At 43.8% G+C, this 19,891-nt stretch overlaps 2 protein-coding genes across 3 annotated transcripts; one reads left to right on the top strand and one right to left on the bottom strand.

Annotated features, from left to right (window-relative positions):
* UTS2B (urotensin 2B) lies at nucleotides 1-8,640 on the top strand (the record flags this gene model as incomplete). Of its 2 annotated transcripts, none has more annotated exons than XM_080349850.1 (5): nucleotides 1-124; nucleotides 2,376-2,477; nucleotides 5,415-5,452; nucleotides 6,808-6,901; nucleotides 8,615-8,640. In XM_080349850.1, the coding sequence occupies 5 exons, from the start codon at nucleotides 1-3 to the stop codon at nucleotides 8,638-8,640; spliced, it is 384 nt and encodes a 127-aa protein (XP_080205976.1). The 2 variants fall into 2 exon arrangements, with proteins under 2 accessions (XP_080205976.1, XP_080205975.1); XM_080349849.1 differs by having other exon boundaries at nucleotides 1-154.
* A 5,189-nt stretch (nucleotides 8,641-13,829) lies between these two features.
* Nucleotides 13,830-19,658, bottom strand: OSTN (osteocrin; the record flags this gene model as incomplete). The annotated part of the gene is made up of 3 exons (XM_080349772.1): nucleotides 13,830-13,914; nucleotides 16,538-16,755; nucleotides 19,560-19,658. The coding sequence occupies 3 exons, from the start codon at nucleotides 19,656-19,658 to the stop codon at nucleotides 13,830-13,832; spliced, it is 402 nt and encodes a 133-aa protein (XP_080205898.1).
* Between the last annotated feature and the right edge of the window lie 233 nt (nucleotides 19,659-19,891).

Here is a 19,891-nt window from a genome sequence, read left to right as displayed (position 1 = left end):
ATGCTTTTGGGTGGTGGGAACCTGGAGAAGATGTGGTCTGTCCAGCTGTCCCTTGGAGTGCTAACCATCTTGACCATGACTGTGTATGTCCCATCTACACATGGAGAGCCTTTTCTACTACAAGGTAAGCTGGAATATAGACTACAAGACACAGGTAGGTGGTTATCTTTTTGCTTTGCTTTGCTACTTGTCATGGCCATGCAACACTTGCTGATCCATGAAAAAAAATAGAAAAAGAGCCTTGAGCTATACTAAACAATCAATTAACATGGGTGTTACCTAAAGACTTGCTCATATTAGAATAAGCTAAAGCTGTTTGGTCTGCAGCCGGTTGTCTGACACATTCTGATAATCAGTAAAAATACCAGATCTGGTGAAATCTGGTAAGGGTGACTCTTTTTCTCCCAAAAGAAAATTTCCAAGGAAAAACATTAAAATATCAGAGAGTAGCAATTCCAGTATGCACCATATGAGATTTGACAGCTCATAAATGTCAGTAGTAGGGTGCTGCTGAACTTTTTTTTCAACAAAACTTCTTTTTATATGTTCTTCTCCTATAATTTAAATTAATCTTAGCTTGAACTTATTTTGCAAGGAAATGTCAATCATTAATCTTCTTTCTTAAAGAGACTTGGCAGTAGGAAAAAAAAGCTAAACATAGGCTTGAAAATAACATTGCTTTTCATATTATTTTTCTTCTTATATCACCTATTTATTTTTGTAATGACAACCAAAACATTCCTGAGGCCACTTTATCTAAATACTGCTTCTGTTTAGTTTTTACTAGAGTGTTTATAGGGTTTTTTTTCTGTAGCAAATCCCCCAAATGACTAAAAGTAGCTATTTTAAAATCATAACTGTCTTTCAGACTGAGGAACGAGGTTTATAGCACTCCACGCTAACTGCAAGTTTTACACAGCGTGTAGCTCTGCTGAGTCCCTCGGGTTTATTTCTATTATAGAGATGACAATCAGGACCAGCAGATTCAGCCACAGCGGGAAGCAGGGTTGAGTCTCTCCAAGTACTTGGAGCATCGTTTTGGCCAGGGCTTCTTTGCTTCTGCAGATATATGTGAATTTGGCTAATGGAGCTGATTCCCACATACCGTTGAGCATCCTTGAGGCTCATCTGGTACAATGTTTTGTCTCCTGTGTATCAAAAATAATTGCGTTCATCCCATCACAGCTATGTAGGGTTGATGGCTATACAAGATCATTTTCTCACTTCTAATTTTCTTGAGCAGATGTCCTAAAGATACTTGAAGAAGAGAAAATAAGCCTTTCTGCATAATTTCTTCACATTTTCCATGGATTCTTTAGGCATCTTCTAGGGCCTTTTAGGGTATGAGTTTGGGGCAGGGATGTTTGGACCAAATATTTTGGAGAATGGCCATTCTCCCTGTAAAGTTTGGCTCCCATTCTGTCATTCTCAAAAATAAATGCAACATTCAAGTTTCAGATGATCCTGGAAATGTGTTCAGCAGAGCTGGGAGGGTCTCAGAGCCTTCAGGGCTCTGATAAGTCTCAGCCCATGTGTCCATTGGTTTCTGCTGAAGCTTCGACCTTCACAACCATTCATCTGAGGTCATAGCCACAACCACTAAAGCAAAACCACTGAGAAAGTTCCCTAAAGGGGCCTCAGAGAGAGGCACAACTGCTTTAGGACAGCAGCTTGGGGAGGTTTTTCCTGGAAAAAAACCAATTCTGTGTGGTTTACAGCTACTCTAAGAGGCTGTCTCAGGAATAAAGAGGCTCTGCTTTAAACTCCTCCACACTTTGGCTCTGTTCAGGAAGAATCCTCTAATACCACTGACAATCAGATAGAGCAGCCCCAAGGCTGAATGAGCACAAGAATAGGCTGTGGGGCTGCAGTACTTTTCATTGATGGTACCCACACATCAGCCCTCAGGAGGAGCAAGTTCCCATCTCTCTTGGCCCTGGGAACATGGATGGGGTGGGGTGGGGTGTGGAGGGAAGCACCTGCGATTTCGAGAAGAGAGGGTCTCGTGCGTTGCTGTCTGGGTTTGCAGAGGTACCTGATACATCCACCTTGCAGAAGAAGTCTAAATCAAGGTGATGTCTCCAGCTCCCTGCAACCAGCCATGCTGATGAGGCTGCAGTGAGACCGGCCAGCAGCTGGAGCTGGCAGGGAAGGCTCCTCCATCCTGCACCCTTTCACTGAGCAGCCATCACTGTCTGGACATTTTATCTGGTGCTTATACATCTTCCTCTTCCCTGAGCTCCTTTCACTCTGACAAAGTGCTGACAAGGAGACGTTTTCCTTCTACTTCTTAATTTTTGTTTTAACATTGGGGGCTGGATGGTCCATCCTTTTTGTCATTAGAAATCAAGAGAGTTGTGTTTTATGTGCTACAGAGAACCGAGTGCTTCCAGAGAGAGGAGACACAAATCATGAGGACACCCTGCTGACTCTGCTGCTTAATAAGAAGCTCGCATGGCGGAGACCAGAAAATATCGGTAAGTGAAGGGGATGGGCAAGCTCAGCTTCTTGAATCTGTGTTTGCACAGGAGCCTGCTCCTCATGTTCCTCGGAAATACCGACTGCTCAGAAAGTGGAAGTAGCGGGTATGGTGCTTACACGTGATTAGTGCCAGGTGTCCTGCATCAAGGGGCTCCTGGACCTGCTTTTGCAATGTGACATAAAGCTGCTCAAAGCCATGCACCCTAGATCCTCACTTAACACTGAGCTGCCAAGGGAGCATGTGTGTGTACATAACTGATAAGAAGAAGAGATGCTGCTGAGTCCCTCTGCCACTGCTATCTCTGAGATGTTGCGTGGGCATGGGCCAGCCTTGGGAGTCACTTCTCCACCCATACCCCATACAGCCCCATAGGCTTTTCAGATACAGCTCAGTGTCTTTCTGGCATGCTAAAAACAGCAGCATATTGTGAGCACAAAGGGCAGTGGGGTGGAGTTTTTGCAGAGAGCACAAGGCTGAGATTCCTTGGGGTCAGGTGTAGGTTGGGACAACAGAACTGGGAGCTCCTGAGCCTGAGCCCCTGATGCAGCTGCAAGAGGGTGAGACAACGGGCTTTTCCCACACAGCAGAGAGCCCCAAAACAGACATCTGCGAACAGGCACCAAATTTATAGCCACCCACATGTTGCAACAGCCTCTAAACTCAGACCTGCTGAAGAGAAACTTAGGCTTTCCACGACACTACACACAGGGGTCACAAGCTGTATGGATTACAGGGGTCAGCTATTCCCACAGCCATCGCAGGGGAGGGTTTGAGTCATGAGTGGTGGTCTTGGAGCAGGAAGCTGCTTTTCCCTGTGAAAATAGCCAAGAGCAGGGCCCAGCAAGAGTGTTGTCATGAAACTCCATTTGTCAAAATCACTCAGTGCTCTTCCCCAGCCACTTGTTAATGCAGTGAGGCAGTGGCTAAACAATCCTGAGACAAATAAATAAACACAAATAAATCAAGTCCTTATTCTAACAAAGGCATTCTTCCTGCAAAGGGGATGTATTCAAGAAATAACATATTTATGATTGGTTTATGGATTATTGCACTTATTCCTCCTAGAGGAAAGGCTGCATTTTATGCCAGACAATTGAATATAATGAATCTCTGAGCAGAGCACAGACAGAGGATTTACAGCAGGCAGTTTCTCAAGGCTTCATCCATAAATTAACTTCCTCCCCCCTGCTTGAGATAATCTGTTCCAAATTTCGACCGTTGTTCATTTTCTATTCATAGCAGTCATTGGCCAAGCTTACGGTTTGCAGAAAGTCAAGCCAAAAGAGACACTTGAAACTATGAAAGAAGTAAAAATGTGAATAATAATAATAATAATAATCTCTTAAGTGGCACTTTTCACTTGTAGATATGCAGGTCTGGCTGCCTCTACCTTATAGATATGTAAAGACCTGCTTAAGAGGAATCTGTCTGAGGTCATTGCAGGCAGTGTCAGGAACAGATCCCCCATCTCCTGACTCCCAGCACATCCCCATCCCCAGATTGTCTCTCAAACTGAGCCCTGATGCAATGGATTTGCTTAGAAACTGCTGCTTTTTCTGTTGGATGAATATCTGTCAGAAAATATTCAGGATTTTTCAACCAAATTGTTTCCTGCTCAAAGAAGAAACTGAGAAGGCAGTCGTCTCTTTCTTGGCACACTGCTGCTCAGCTTCAAACGTCAAAAAAAAAAAAAACAGAAAAGAGAAAAAGTCCAAGTCTGGCGATGTGTCTGTGAGCTGAAGTCTTATCTGAAATCAGAGGGAATTATGTCTTAAATCCCCTTGGAGATGCAGACCAAGGCCTGCTGCCACATTAGCAGCAGACAAAGGAGACAGCTCCAGGGCTGTTTTTTGGCTTTCTTGTGGGGCTCAGCAGAGACATTCTTTAGCTCTTTCCTGGCTCTTCTACTTTTTTTTTAGTGCACTTTTCTCAAGCTGTCCTTTAAAACCAGCTAATCACTTTGCACATCCCTTCCAGGAGAACTGCTGTAGTCCAGATACTCGGTTTTGACTGAGCTCGTCTTGTCATGGTGCTTTCCTTTGTTTCACCTATTTTATTTTTTTTTTAAATCAACTGTTTTTACATCAGTTTGAGTCTGAAATAAGGCACCTGAGTCCTCAAGAGAAGTGAGATTGAAATCTCACATCTCTTCCTGCAGCTTTTCCTGTTGCTACTTCCCTTCCCAGTTCAGCTGGATGTTTTAGGTCTTGTTCATAGGCACCTAACTCTCCCCATCCCCTGGATGGGGCATCTCAGGGCAGATAATTTGCCCGTCTGTATAGTTTATTGACTAGTACAGTACTGCTCAGCCTTGAGATCTCCAAGTCTGATCTATGAAGCTGGTCCCCAGGTCCCTGTGCTCCCCCAACATTTAGAAGTGCAAAACTCATGCACTCACTGTTGTTATTTTTCCTGTTGCTCCACTCTCCCAGCCCTGATGTTTGCTGAATTATAAATAACATAAGTTATGCTAGGCTAAATCTATGTCTTCTGACTTCTGCCCACATGGGTGATGTGAGAATAAACAAGCCTTAAAGGAGGCAATAGGAGTTCATATGAAAAGACAGTGACAGAAAAGCCAGCGTTAGAGAACTGCTGTTATCGGGATGAAAATTAAACAACAGCAAAGAGGTTCGCTTGAGCTGGGATCACACAGCATGTGACCTTGTTCGGCCAATTCCCCTAGAGCCTGGTGAATGATAAAGAAGCCTCCCTCATCATGGAGAATTAGGATAAAGTCCCATAGAATTCAACAGAGAAAGTCAGCTTTCCTGTCACTGTTCCTGCTACCATGAAGTTCCTGCTAACAGGAACTAAATGATAACTAGGTCTTTTCTTGTCAGCCACTGAAGAGATTAAATAAAGAAACTGATCTGGATTTGAGCTTTGGGAATCAATTCAAGTCATGATGATTCTCTCTCCTTTCTTGCAGACTGGGAGCTGGCAAAAAAATTTGAAGAGCTTGAACAGGTGAGAGGAGCAAATGCACAGACACATATATGCACATTGCTGCATGAATAGCTAAACACATGTGCATACTGTCTTTATACCCTATTCTTCCATCTTTGTATCCTGATACTCTACATTCTGCTGCTATAATGTAAGCATATATTGCACAAAGAGAAAAGCAGAACCTGGGCTAAACAGCTGCACAAGCTGGAAAAGACAAAAAGAGAGCAAGGTTACAGACTAGTGCAATAAAAGCAGAGGCAGCTCTTGCCTCTGCCACCAGTGAAAGGTCAGCAAAGGCCAGGCCAGGAAAAAAACACCAAAGGAAATCTCCATAGAAGAAAAAGGAGGGAGAAGAGAAGGTCGTGCTGCTTTCTTAGGCACTGTGTCAGCTAGCTGTATTAGAAAACAGGTTGAAGTTAGAGGGGTAGTCACTGCACACGTCATCCAGAACGATTTACTGTTTACTAGTAAGGGAGACCCTACCCAGGGACAGAGCCCTTCTGTGCTGAGCAGTGTGTGCACACACCGATAGCAAGAGGAATCCCCATCCTGCACCCAGTGCCCAGGAACAGGGAAAGGTGTCCAGCAACCCTGACATGGCCCCTGCTGTGCGCAAAGCCCTGCAGGCAGTGGAAGCCCTTCTTCCCATTTCTCAGGCCAGGTCCAGCTGTTTGCGTGGATCCTGGAGGTCCTGCCAAGTTCCACCTGGCACTTTTCACTTCAGACTGAAAAACCACAGTGCAGCATGCCAGACAGGAGACTGCCAGGTCCAACCCTAGCCTCTCGCTCCAGTGCTGAGCAACATTAAGCTCTGGCTTCCTGAGAGCAACACTACCAGAGCAAAAGTCTAGATGATGACCGTAGATGTGCCCAGTCTACCAGAAAAGAGTAGCTACAAATGGAGAAGAAATACTGTGGACTTTCTACATTATAATAAAGGGAAGTTAGCAACAGCTGGAGGGGGAAGAGAGCAGAGAGACAGCCCAGAGCAATGCAGAAGCAATGCTCACTGCTGCAGTGGGTGGATGGCCTGGAGACCTCCTGCCTCAGCATTGACTTGGCACTTAGTCATGCAATATCCTTCTACATACCCTCCTTTCTACTGGGGTTAGCACCCTGGGGTGAGGGGGAAGAGCAGAGGGTGCTTACACTGCTGCCATGAAACAAGCAGCCTAACAGAGGAGAACTTGAGGACATGTGGGTGCTCCAAAGGCAAATCCTCCTGGAATGGTCCTGCTCCAGGAGGATTGCCAGCTATGTTGCCAGCCAGACTGTCTGTACCTCCTGCCTCTGAGCTGCCATGTGCTTGCCAGTACACTGCAGAGCTCCTCATGATGGGGCAACTGTTTACTGCTGTGTTTGTTTTGAAACAGCTGGAGAAGTTGAAGAATCAGCTCTCAACTGAGGAAGGGTCAGAGGTTGCCTATGCCCTGGAAGGTCTCTCAGCAACCCAGCCCAAAAAACGCGGTAGGTATTGGGTTAAAGCCGTGCAGCCATCCTGTCCAACTCTCATCTCCCGGGCTTCCTTTGTGCAACAAAGACAGTGACAGTAAACATGCCCCAAATATGCTGAAAAACAGGTTGGCAGTGTTTCTAGTAGTCCCGGCTCTCTTTTTTTAGTGGCTGGCTGGTTTAGCAGCTTCTGAGGACTGTGTATCCAACACTGTCTGCTGTCAGGGCAGATACCCCAGGTCTGCACACCTAGGACCTCAATGGAGGCAGTCAGTGTTGCACCCTCTTTTCGGAGAGGAACATGGGGTTATGTGAGCAATGAGTGCCTGTCCTGGAGGGGGTGACCTCTGTATGAACATGTCTCTGCAGCGCACCCCTCACTTTGCTCTGGGCACAGAGCTATTGCTGAAGGCATAATGAGGCATGTGGACCTCATGCATTCCCTCCTGCCAAGGTCAGTGCCTGCCTACAGAGAAAAAAGGGGCATTTGTCTGTGCTGTTGAAAAGCAGCTATAAAGGATGTGGAAATCAACCAAGAATGTAGGGAGCTAAGATCCAGTAGGTCCCCAAGCTTTGTCCAGTCTGTATCCATTGACTCAGGAGCATATTACTCCAGTGCTCCTGCAAGGCTGACCCTGGCAAGCACATGGGCAATGCCGTTCATCCTGGCCTTCAGTAGATTCCTCCACAAAGCAGTGGCAGCTGTAAACCAGAAGTCACTGATGACAAATCTGGCCTAAAACCAAGAGAGCTAGTTCTGCCCTTACCCCACATGCTCTGGGCATGTGCAAGCTGACAACCTGCCAGACAGCCTGAAGAAAATCCCTTTGTGCAAGGCTTGCTTAAGTGCTCAGGTGATTCTTAGACAATCTGTGATTTATAAGCAACCCTGGAGGCTGTAATTAATTTGGTTAATCTAATTCATGCCCCCACCAGTCTGGAAAGTTCAAATGTAGATAAAACTGCTTCCCCTTGCCAGGTTTAAATCAGATTCTGCCAGAAATTAAAGCAGAGAATCTTGCTTTCATCTAAAGTCCTTCCAGTCTGCGAGGAACTCATGTCTCAGCATGAGCACTGCGGATTCAATAGAAGCTTTCTCCTAAGTTCCTGCTTTCAAAAACTAGGTAGAAACCCATTTTCATACTTGACAATAGGAGACCCACACAGGATTCAAAGAACAGGGCATACTGGTGAAACAGCTATTTTTTCCAACACCAAAATGCACATCCTTCCCTTATCCTTATTGGAAGATCCCAAAGCAATCAATGTTATTTGGAGGACAGTTAGCAGCAGTGATAGAGTGACTGGGTTTAAAAAAAAATTGTAAGGACCAGATCCAATCTCTCGAAGTGAGGATCTTGCTCTTCTAGTCACCCACAAGTGAAAAACCCTGCACACACCTCTGAGGCAGCAAAACTGCTGGCCACTAAACAGTAAAGATTCCTGATATTCCTGAAGTAGAGTAAAAGGAAAACCCTTATAAATCAAGCATCCTGGAAAAAACTTTTAGATCCCTTATTTACATTATAAGCAGCTAAAAGAAACACCTGCTAAAAGTGTTATATTAAGTCAAAGCTGATTATTGAGATATGACTGGAAGCCACAATGTTGGCTTCACACCCCAAGTCTCTCAAGACATAGGGCTTTTGAAACCCACTCCAGGGCTAGAGTGGGAGGCTGGAAAAAGTCCCTTGGATGCTAACATCCTCCTCTTGTATCCCTTCTCAGCTTGCTTTTGGAAATACTGCATCTGAAGGCTTGCCAGAACTGGAGGATGAAGATGAGCCCTTTCCCAAACTACCTTGCTGGGTATTGATGTGTTAAGAGTTTGTTCTGTTCTCTCATCGTGCTGCTAGCTCACATGCCATCCTCCATGACCGCACCACAGCCACGTCTAACAGGGACCACGACAGGAGCTGGTAGCCCACTACTGCTATCCCCTGTGCCTTCCTTCCAGGTTTAACCTACCATGACCTTTTACTTGGAAGGTGCTTCCCAACTTGCATTGCTGTCCTGTGTGCCATTCAGCCTGCTGCCACTGTACACTGTTCCCCTTCTCAACATCCTCAAAGACACCAAACACTAACTCAATTCCCCTCAGCTTGGGCTTCTGCCCACATCTACAGATGTTGCTCATGGTGGTGTTTGGGTTTCCTATTGCCTCCTACGAGCAGGTCTCTGATGACCAAACACTCGCTGTTGGGACAGGAGGGCAGACTGGGTGTAATGTGAAGGGCTCAGGGATGTCTGCCTCAGCTTGCTGAGCCAGAGCTGTTCCTCCTCGTGCCCCATCAGCGTACACAGTAGGTTTAGGGGAGGGCAAGCATGGAAGTCTGGATCCTTTGGATATCATTCCAATAAAGATTTTCTGTTGCACAGAAGCACATGCTGTTTTCTTTCTCGCCTCTTGCAGAGATCCAAGGGGCACGACATTTCCCGTGATGTAGGCTCCTGTTACCTTAATGGTTCATGTGAAGTTTACAAGAGAAAAAAGGCTCCCATTAAACAGCTAGCTATGGCAACACAGCCCTGTTTTAATGTGCCTGAGGAAGAGGCTCTTCCTTTTAACCCCAACTGGGAATGAGAGTTGGGTCTTCCTTATGGATGTGTGTGGGCTGCTATCCTCATAAGACTGGACCAGACCCACTGATTTCTGCCTGCTCACCACAAAGAGATGTTTTGAGAAGAGATTTGTGGCTTATCTGGCTGCTCAGTGCAGATGCTAGCTGGCTTTTTCTACTGCAAAATTATGTCTGCACCTGCCCAAAACGAAGAGATCACAGTCCCTCAGTGGTTCCTATGCATATTCATCTTAAGTCACATTATCTACATTTATTAATATTTGCAAAAACAATGGACCATGCTCCCAAAGGTGTAAATTCAGAATAAATCTTAAAGCCACTGATGTTAACTTTCAGGTTTCCAGTGGTGTAAATGAGAGCAGAATCTGGTAGCCACTGTGAGTGTGTGGACTGTTTCTGGCTAGGATTAAGGTCTCTCCAGCCCTGTCAAGCCATGCTATTTAACTGCAGCTTGCATACTACATATTCTTCCAAACTTTACCTCTCCCAAAGCTGTAATTAGCATGTTATATTCATTGCCTTGGGCTCTGGCAAGATATGCACACTTACCACAGCAGTACCTTGTGTGTATTTCATTAATGGCAGATCTATTCATCTTATTACAGGCCAAAGCATCTATGGAATAAAAACAGCTTGATTATATCAGTGAGGTCTAATAACAGGCAAAATACAGTTTACCATTAGTATTAATTTTTTGTTATTGCCTTGGTAGTGATTCAGATCATATTTAATATTTTCTATTGCTTTTCTGCAAGTGAAAAGGTATGTGGGAACATACTTTCACATACCCTCTCAACATCACCAAATCCAAGAAAAATTCTAGCCTATTGCCCAGAATCTCTCTTTCTTTGAGAGCTAGGTGCTCTAGCTGAAAGGCAGATGTATTACAAGAGCTGCCCTGAGTGCCCCAAGCTAGTCTTGTGCTCAGATGCTTTCAGCTCGCAGGAAATCCCAGTGCAATGAAAGGCTGGAGCAGCAGGCTCCATCTGTTACCTGTGAGCTGTAGCCGTGCTTTCATCACCCGGTGTGACAACTCATCAGCAAGTCACCAAAACGAATACAGGGACTATGACTATTTAACAGCTTGCTGTCATTCTAGACACAGGAATTCCCTGGAGTGCAATGCACCACGCTGCTAGCAGTGATTTTTAGGCCACATGGTGTGCTACATCCTATCTGCTAAACGTGCAGAACAGAAACTCTCCTCGTACTCAGGTGTCACCTCCACATCATGGCTGCTCACACCTTGCCCATTCTTGGGCAATCACTCTTGCTGAAGTTAATGATCCACAGACAATAATTAAAGGGCTTTCCCTTAGACATTCTAATACAGCAGATTGATTTATTAGCATAAAATCCTCACAGGCATCTGAATGGATTTGCAAATAGGAAGCACGGGGCAAATCTAGCATGCAACGGAAGCTGTAGTAAATCTTCATTTCACATTTGTTGACCTCCATGCTATGCATTCTGACTGAGGCTATCCAATAGTGCCTATGAAAACATATTGTGGTGTTCAGCCTGTCAGACATCATCATATTTTAAACAGTACCTGCCAATTTATGGATTTGAAAGAGTGCTTTTTGAGCCACAGGAGAACTGAATGTGCTCTTTGGTGGATGGGGCAGAGGAACAGAAAGGCTGCTGCATTCTCCAAAGTAACCCACACAGTGAGGTGTGAGCTAAGAGCAGGACTGAGGCTTCCAGCTCCCTGTTCCAAGCAACATGACCACAGACACCTCTGTCCTGCTTTGCCTTCACATAACCCTCCAAATGGAGGACATTCCTGCACACAACTACAGGCTTTAAAACCCTTGTTTATTTGGAAGCTCAGGCAAATACCTGCCAACTGTTAAATACTTTTCTGATCCAGCAGTGCCTTTTCGAAGCCACTGTGTTAGCACTGGGTTCCTCTGATCAGAGCCTCCCAAAATATGCTATGCAATGACTGTCCATGCAGCATTTGACAGACAGCTGTATGACCAGTCAGGTGTATATCACTTCCATAATTTGCCCATGCCACATATGTACGGCTGCCTTGCAAGCAGATTATCTGCAGACTGTCTGGATGAGCTCAGTGAAATAAGATCATTGTTTACAAAGCCGCAGAGCAGGCTCAGGATGGGTGGTGGCAGTGCACAGCAGAGGACAGGGGTCTGGGCTTGTCCAGGACTGAGTTTGCAAGTTTGCTCTTAGACAAGAAATCCTGTCTCGAGTCAGCCAGTCTACATGCACCCCCTGAATGCAGCTCTCAGAGCCCTCAGGTGCAAGTTTAGAAGCAGAAAAGGAGCAGTGGGACGAGGGGGCAAGCAGGGAACAAAAACCCACGATGACCACACATGGAGTTCCTATGGCTTTCGAGAGATTGGTCTGGAAAGCATCTGCAGTGCTTCACTTCACACACAAGCACTGACAGCTCACCCACCACAGGAGGAATGATCACTGAGCAGAGAGGGCTCTGCTTGATGGGAAAGATGGGGCCACCTCTTGATGTGATTCACCAGTTTGTGCAGCTGCTCTCAGCAGCATTGGCCGATACTGGAGATGTCAAGAAAAGCAAACTTTCTTGCAAACTTTCTGTGGCTGGGCCAGCCCTTGTCTCAGGGTACGGCTGCCAGCGAGAAGGAGAATTGGAAAGGCCCCTGCATGGCTGAGCACTGCCCCCCTCAGACATGGACTGGATGATACCTGTGCATCTCAGTGGGAGCCCATCTCCCACCATGGACTGAACTGAGGCAATTGCCCCAATATCCCAAACCTTGAAACAGCTTTAACTTCAAAGACTAATTGACTTCTGATTCCTTCCCTGTAGCTGACTGTATTTTTCCTCAGTTTTCTAAGTGATGGCAAAGTTTTTTGTGGCCCCACATAAGATCAGGAAATTAACACTTAATTCATATCTCCGGCCTTACTCTCTGCCTAACACAGGGTGTATTGGGCAAGAATATTTTTTTTTCTTAGTCCTGCACAATCCCTTTCTCAATGGATCTTCTTTGGCAATTCTGAGGATAATTTATACCCAAGAATAACAATTCAAATAATTTAGCTGACATGGACCAAAGTCCAAGAAGGAGCATGCGAGGTTTAGAAAACGTCAGCTAAGAATCCGAGCATTGAGATGTCAGCAAACAGCTCTTTTCAACTCTATTTTATAACCTGGAAAAAAGTGAAAAGCATGAAACAGGATTTAAGATAACCTGTTTTACCCTGGAATGAAGCAAGAGGACATGTTTACATTTTACCAGAGTGAGAAATTCTTGAACTTTTAGAGTTGGATGCCTGATTTTGCTCATCAAGAGGCTAAAATAAGGCATATTATACAGATGGCCTATGAAGTAGATGACTTCATATTTGGATGCCATCCTATGTTATGCAGAGGAAGGAGTGAAATGTGTTCATCAGCTTAAGGAGGAAACTAGAAGTCTCACCACATTTCAGGATCTGCCATATGAAAAAAAAAAACAACAACATGGTCTGGAGATAAGAGAAAGACTACTAGAAACATCAGGACAAATACTAAGATATTGTCGTAGTTCTTAATCAGACTAACTCCTGGTGAAGTCAGTAGGCATCTTCTCCCAAACAGCAGTTCAAATAAATTCTAGGTTTGTCCCATAACTGTTAAGGTAGATCCTCCCTTCATCTACCAAACAAACACCCTCTTCAAAGAAATGTGCAAAGTAAACTGACTGCTTTTCATAGACTGCTGTTGGCATCTCTGGAAGTTTTATTTTCAATCCAAAAAAATCTAACAGTCCTCTGCAAGTTTAAGAAATAAATGCCATGCAATTAAACTATATACATATATTCCATTCCCTCCTCTGAGTGACACTGTGCATGACTGTGACAGCATTCTGACCCGATAAACTAAATTTGTTATTATTTGGAAAAACAACATTTGTAAAACACAATGTGAAACAGATTTTGCAGGAGGTCAGTTCCTTGAGTGTTGAATCATTAGTCAATGACAAGACACGCTGTGATGCAGTTTCTCTAATTCTGTAATGTTCCCAAGACAACATTCAGTCATTCAGAACAGAAGCACCTGTAGGAAGAAAAGCAGTAAAGATTAAATTTTCCTATGTCAGCAGTGCAAGGCGTGGACAAACACACTGCCAGGTGATCTACAGGAGGGGGAAAATGTTAGAAATACTCATTTTATTGTAGGGGAGTACAAAGTTCTGATTTAGGGCATTCAAACTAAACTGACAATCACAATCCACGTTATAAGAAGCCGTAATTCCCCAAGCGGCCCTTTCTAAGCCTACTGGCGTGACTTGAGTACCTCCATACAACTGAGAGTAGGGGGGTTCTCTGAGCCTGCCCACTCCCGGCGGGCTTTGGCTTACTTACAGGAACTGCTAACCCTTGGTGTTGCCGAGGCGGCTCACTCCAATCCGGTCGAGAGGAACTCCAAACCGTCTCTTAGGCAGCTCAACCACTTTCCTGCGTGGGAGAAAAAGAGCAAAGAAGGAGGGAAAGAATTGTGGAAAGACATCATAGGAATAATAAAAGTTACTATGTCTGTGATTCCTCCATTCATCCAGCTAACAACGTTATTGTTGAGGCAGAACAGCTGTGCAGGAGCAGCCAGAGATGTGGGTGTTTAAAAATAAGATGCTTCACTTGTCTTACAAAAGAACAGGCAAAAGTTGCACCTGTTGCACAGGATGGCTGATGTTGATCCACTATCCCTGCTTTTGTTTGGTAGCAAACAAGTAATTCTTAGGTTAACTGCTATTCATAAAAGAAAGGAGACTCTCTGTCCCTTCCTCAAACACCTACATATTCAGCACTGTTGCATGAAGCTGCAGGGAAAGAAAGCCAAGGGCAACGCTCTTTCCTCCCCGGGCATAAGCACAAGCTGGTGGGAGGCAAGTCTTGGGCTGCTGGAGTTGTACTGAGCCTGACTTGATAAAAAGGGGAATTAATTTCCCAGACTGGATTACGGAGGGGGTTCTGCATCGTTAGTTATAACACCATCATCCTCTGTAGTTAAAAAAAGAAGGAAGTCATAACCTCACACCCACGGGAGCAGGAGACAGGCAGAGCAGCTTCCCCTCTTGCGGCCATCCTGAGCCACAACAGCATGGTCACCGCTCCCTCCTCAGCCACTTCCACCTTCCAAACCAGACTGTGCCTGTTTCAGCACTACTAGGGACAAAGTGATGTTGCCCATTTAAAACAGACTTTTTTAAGACTCCCAGAGCCTCTTTCTCTCTGTTTGTCTATGCATCTACCTCTTCTGAAGACTCATATCTTCTTGCATGCTCTTCCCTTGCCTTATAAACTGATGTTGATGAGCAAGATCAGGATCTGGGTCCCCCTCTAACTGGCGGGTACCACAACAATGTGTTAAGTGGATTTATATTTCAACTGTAATTTCCCAAAAGTTTCTGTTGTGTTGCCAGGCACTGCACTCACTGTATTATTTCAGGTGGCTGAATCTGTTTAACAGCTTTCACACTTCAAAGGTAATTATCTGGCCTCTAAAGCTAACCCTCTCAGCTGGTACAAGAATGGGCTGTCATCCTTTGTGTACAGGACAGTGACGGGGTTCTCAGTCCTCACCTTTATTCCTCCAAGTGCAGCAGACTCTGCTCATTTCCACCTAAACACCCAGCCTTTCTGCTGTTTGGTAGCACTCATCTGCCCTATGGTCCATGTAGTATCTGACTATCAATGCGGCAATCAAGAGAGCTGAGATGGCTCTAATAAATGAGTCCATCCTAAACTCAAAAGCTAATCAGCTCCCTCAAAATGATAAAGTCAACACAAAACTGAAAACTATGCTGATGATGCTGGCAAAGGAGGAATTTTGTGCAGTATATCATTCATTTGGAAAAGCTTATTATTCAGAGACAAGCTGTTAGAAAACTTGGACAATTTTCACCACAATTTCTCTTTTTCATGTGGTTTCTCTTTTTTTTTTTCTCTTCTTCCCCCCACCCCTCCACCCTTGTATTGCACATAGAATGAAAGCAAGATTTCCACCTAAAAGGTAAGAGGCAAATTGGGAATACCATATACTTCTGCAAAAAAAGGCACTGCAGCTTCAAAAATGACCTTGTATTTCTTCCCCTGAAAAGGGAAAACACGGAAAAAGGCAAACAAAGAATGAGCTGATCTCTTGAGGAGATACACAGAACAGAATAGTTTTACAGGTTTTAAGAATTTCGTCTTTAATCACTTTTGGCTGCAGTCAAAAAGTCCTGGTAGCAGACTGGGTGGATAAATGGAAAAACAAGAAAATATTGCAAAACTCTGTTTGAAAAAAAAAATACTTGTAATGTTGACTAGTTCTTGTGAATACTTTCCACTTCCAGATTAAGCTTTAAGCATGTTATTAAATACTTTGTGGCATTGGGGATTCCATCCAAAAGAAGACAGTTACCAGAAAAAGGGAACAAGACAGTTAAGCTCTTTCAGATATAGCAAACAGCCCCTTGAGCTTCGCCCCAAACTCCCTGGCTCTCCCCAGCCATATCAAGCGTCATTGCTTAGCCCTGTTTTAAACATGCTTATCTTCAAATGCATACTGTGAAGGTGTTGCTGTACTGCTGTATTGATTAAACCCTGGTTTATCATAAGTTGACTGAGTTCTTGAAGCCCATTCTATTAACTGTCTGCCCATTTACATGGTATGTTCTTCATCTTCCAGAGATGCATAGCACCATACCTTCTCTTCACCCAAGGAGCAACTAGCCCTGCTCCTCTGCTTTTGAACCTCAGGTATATTTTTGCTTTAAATAATTGCATGATTAAAAAGACAGTTTTAAACTGCATGTTGCTTCACAACAGTGGAAAGAAATGTGCTAAAATGCATATGGTTGAATGATCTTTGTTAGCTGCATGGCACTGTGGAGGTGAATGAACTAGTGCAGCATCACAGCTGAAGGATTACACACCATGCAACCAGGATGGTTTCTATACAGATTCTGGTGCACTGATCAGAGGCACCTCACAACAGTAAACCTGCTGGTGGCTAAAGCTAACCCATCTATATCCAGAACACCTACCAACAGCCTTCTTCTAACTTTATCCCTGGTAGAAGCATCTAAGTATTTACCTCTTTTTGCTTTTAGCATCCATGGAGCTCGAAGAAATCCTGTCGATTGGGGAACCAAAGCCTGGGAAACTTCTTTTCTTCTTGGTCTCAGTCACTTCATTCTCCAGAGACACTAGCTCATCAAGGAGGAACAGTTTGGCTGCCAGGTTGGTGGCTGACTTCTCTTCACTGGCAGTGGGATGTGTTCCCATGCCCAAAGCACCAGAAGGCTCCAAAGGCTGCAAAAGAAAGGGGGACATTCACTTGCTGCTCAAGTTCCAGAAAAACAAAAAAAAACCCATTTGAACCAGTGTCAGAGCAGCAGTCCTACAAATACATAAGCACTAGGATACTAAACCTGGGCCAATGTTTTAAAACAAAGTTATTTCTGTGGAACACGGTCACTTTCCACTCAGAGAAGTTTGCCATAAAAGGTTGAGATTTCTTTTTTAATAGGATTGAACTTGCCTTCACTATTATTGCAAGAATTGTAAAAATGTATTACTTCACAAAGCCTGTTTTTTGTAGGCCAGCCCACTATCCCTATCTTAGCAGTGTGATTAGCATCACTTATAGCATGAGCTGAGTAATTTCATCCTGCTCAAAAAAGCGACCACCATTACCAGACTCTAATATCCAACCTGCTATTTTTCAGCAAAACAATTTTCATTTTTTTAATGCATGCTAATAAATAGTAATGAAACCTTATACAGAGTTTTTCATCTAAAGCTGACAAATCAGTTGTTATGCAAAAATCATCCCCAAATAAACTTGCTCAGCACTGACATTCAAAGAATGTATGCAGTAGTACTATGTGGGGAGGAGGAAAGAACAGTGTTGACTCAACATAGAATTTTGAACCTTAGTTATGACATTAGGCTTAGTACCTTTTCAAAACTAAACTGTACTTCACTATCCAGAATGCCTGAAAACATTGGAGTCTATCAAGAGAGAAATGAAACAAATTAAAGTGAAATATTTCCTTTGCAAATAGCAGAAAAAACTAGGGCAGCAGCTATTCTATGAAAGCTCAAAGGTGTCAAGCTCAAATCATTTTCTCTTTGGATGAAACGTTTGACTCCTTGTTCCACTTGTTCTTCACAGAATTAGATCAGAATTTCTAACCATAACGTTTATTATATGCATTGAAGCAGGTTTTCCTCTATCTTCAGAAGCATCCATCTTCATACACAGTGGGTTTAGTACAAATGTAAAGGAAGCCATCATATGGATGATGTAATATGCTGGTATCTGCTGCGGTCCGCACCATAGTTGTGGTGGTGACATTTCCCACTACCAATAGATGGCCTAACCAATGATGGAGTGTATGGAACTGTGATCTTTTTACAAGGAGGAGCACATGACCACAATAATAACACAAATGATGTAGCACTGTTAATGCTTTTATAAAGGATTTTTTTTAAACTTTATTTTTTATGAGCCTCAAGTGCACTGAGGCTCATAAAAAGCCTCAGTGAGGCTGAGGATCTGTTCCTTTTCAGTGTTATAAAACTTCCATAAAGGTTTGCAACAAAATTACGCCTTTAAAAAAATGAACTCTCCCCTCTGGTTAGTAGGGATAAATGTCTACAATAATGCTTGAAACTGGAAGATAAAAAATAGCCTCTGCTCTTGAGTACTTTGTACAGCCCTGCTTATTTTGTCTTAAAATTGATATAATAGAATTACAAAAAGTAAAGAGACATCTAAAATGATAACCAGAAGTAGACAACAGTTTTTCTATGGTGAACCACTGAAAAAAGCACAACTTCTCAGATACACAAGGGGATGAGTACGGGGACAGTGATACAGTGGATGGCTTATAAACTTATGAACAGCAAAGACGTGAACAAAGACTGGTAACTTTTTCCTCAAGAAAAAGAGCTCTCCAGTCCATCCAGTGAAGTCACCAGATGGTGGATTTAAAATAAAAATAAGGAGCTTTTTAACCATCGCACAGAGATGGGGTCGAATGCATTGCCAGAGGACATAGCGGATACCAAAGTTTTAAACTCTTTCACAAACAAATTAAAACTCCCCAGCTTGGTGCAACACAAGTCTTTGGATCAGGAAGTCACTGAAGATGTCCTGTTCTTATGTTCTTTTCACAAAAATCTATCATTGATAGAGACAGAATATCAGGTCTCTGTGTCATCAGAACAGCAGCTGCTGCAGCACTGATGTGGGGAGTGGTTTCCCCGAAGCCCTGTTTTCTACAACAAATATTATTTTGTGTAATCAGGACATGCTTGCTTCAAGACAGAGAACAAGGTGAAGGACACATCAGTATTCTTCAGTATGCATCAAACTTCTCAGCTGATCTTAAAAACCTGTGCAAAGGCCCTACAGCCTAACAGTGCTACTTTGATTAAACTTTTAGATCCTTGATTTTTTTACAGCATGAAACCGTTACATAAATACCTTTCCTGCCAAGTCTGTTTCATGTCAAGATGACATAAAAAAAGAGACCGCACTGAAAGTATTTTCAGGTGCAACTTCTGCATATCACACTGGATGAAATGTGAGACAATTCTCCCATTTCATCCTCTACTTTCCTTCACAAGCTTAGGCAAGTTACTTTGCTCCTTCAGTCTCCTGGACTCTTCTGTGTCCTTTAATTTGTAACTTTTGTGCAGGTGGTCTTCTCTCATGGATCTCCTTTTGGCTTCTGAAAGCTGTAGACTTTCATGCTGCTATTTGTATTTAAGCAGAAGAGTGAAACCTTCCCTTCAGTGTTAGAAGAGTTTACTCCCTGCACGTCACTGAACAATGTTTTAACGCACAGAAAATCCCATGGTGTTTCAGGAGAGGTTGCATAAATTTGGGTGAGACTTTCTTCTGTCTGTTCTTCCAGAGCCATGCAACTTGCATCCCTCTCTTTGCTGGGGAAGTTGTCCTGCTCCTCCTTTGTCCTTGGAGAATCAATATCAATCATTCACCTTCCAACACTGTTTGGATACTGTGGTGTCTCCCACATTCTGTGGCCAAGAATAACCCAAGGAAGAGCTGGATTATGTGACACGCACCAGAAACATTCACCTACCTCTGGAGCTGCTTCTGCAAGGAGCACTGAGCTAGAGTGCCACTGCAGCAGGGTAATCACAAGGGCTAAATGCACCACAACAAGCTGGAACTGCAGCATCTGTAAAGGAGAACAATCTGTTAATGGCTTCACAGCTGCATTCCTAGAGGAAACTCACTCCAAAGGTTTTTAAGAAGTGAAAGCAAAGGAAGATTCTGTTCCCATGGCTGTTAATATGTTTTCTCTTACAAAGTGACTGCATAAAATCCAGCAACCAGACAGTGCCACCTGAGTGCCCCTCCACCTTTGGGTGCAGAATCAGCTCTCTCTCCTCTCTGCTCCTTCGCAGCCCT

This window comes from Nesoenas mayeri (assembly GCF_963082525.1).
Source record: "Nesoenas mayeri genome assembly, chromosome: 9".
NCBI classification, from domain to species: domain Eukaryota; kingdom Metazoa; phylum Chordata; class Aves; order Columbiformes; family Columbidae; genus Nesoenas; species Nesoenas mayeri.
The sequence above is the reverse complement of the archived record's forward strand: the minus strand, read 5'-3'. Positions and strand labels throughout refer to the sequence as shown.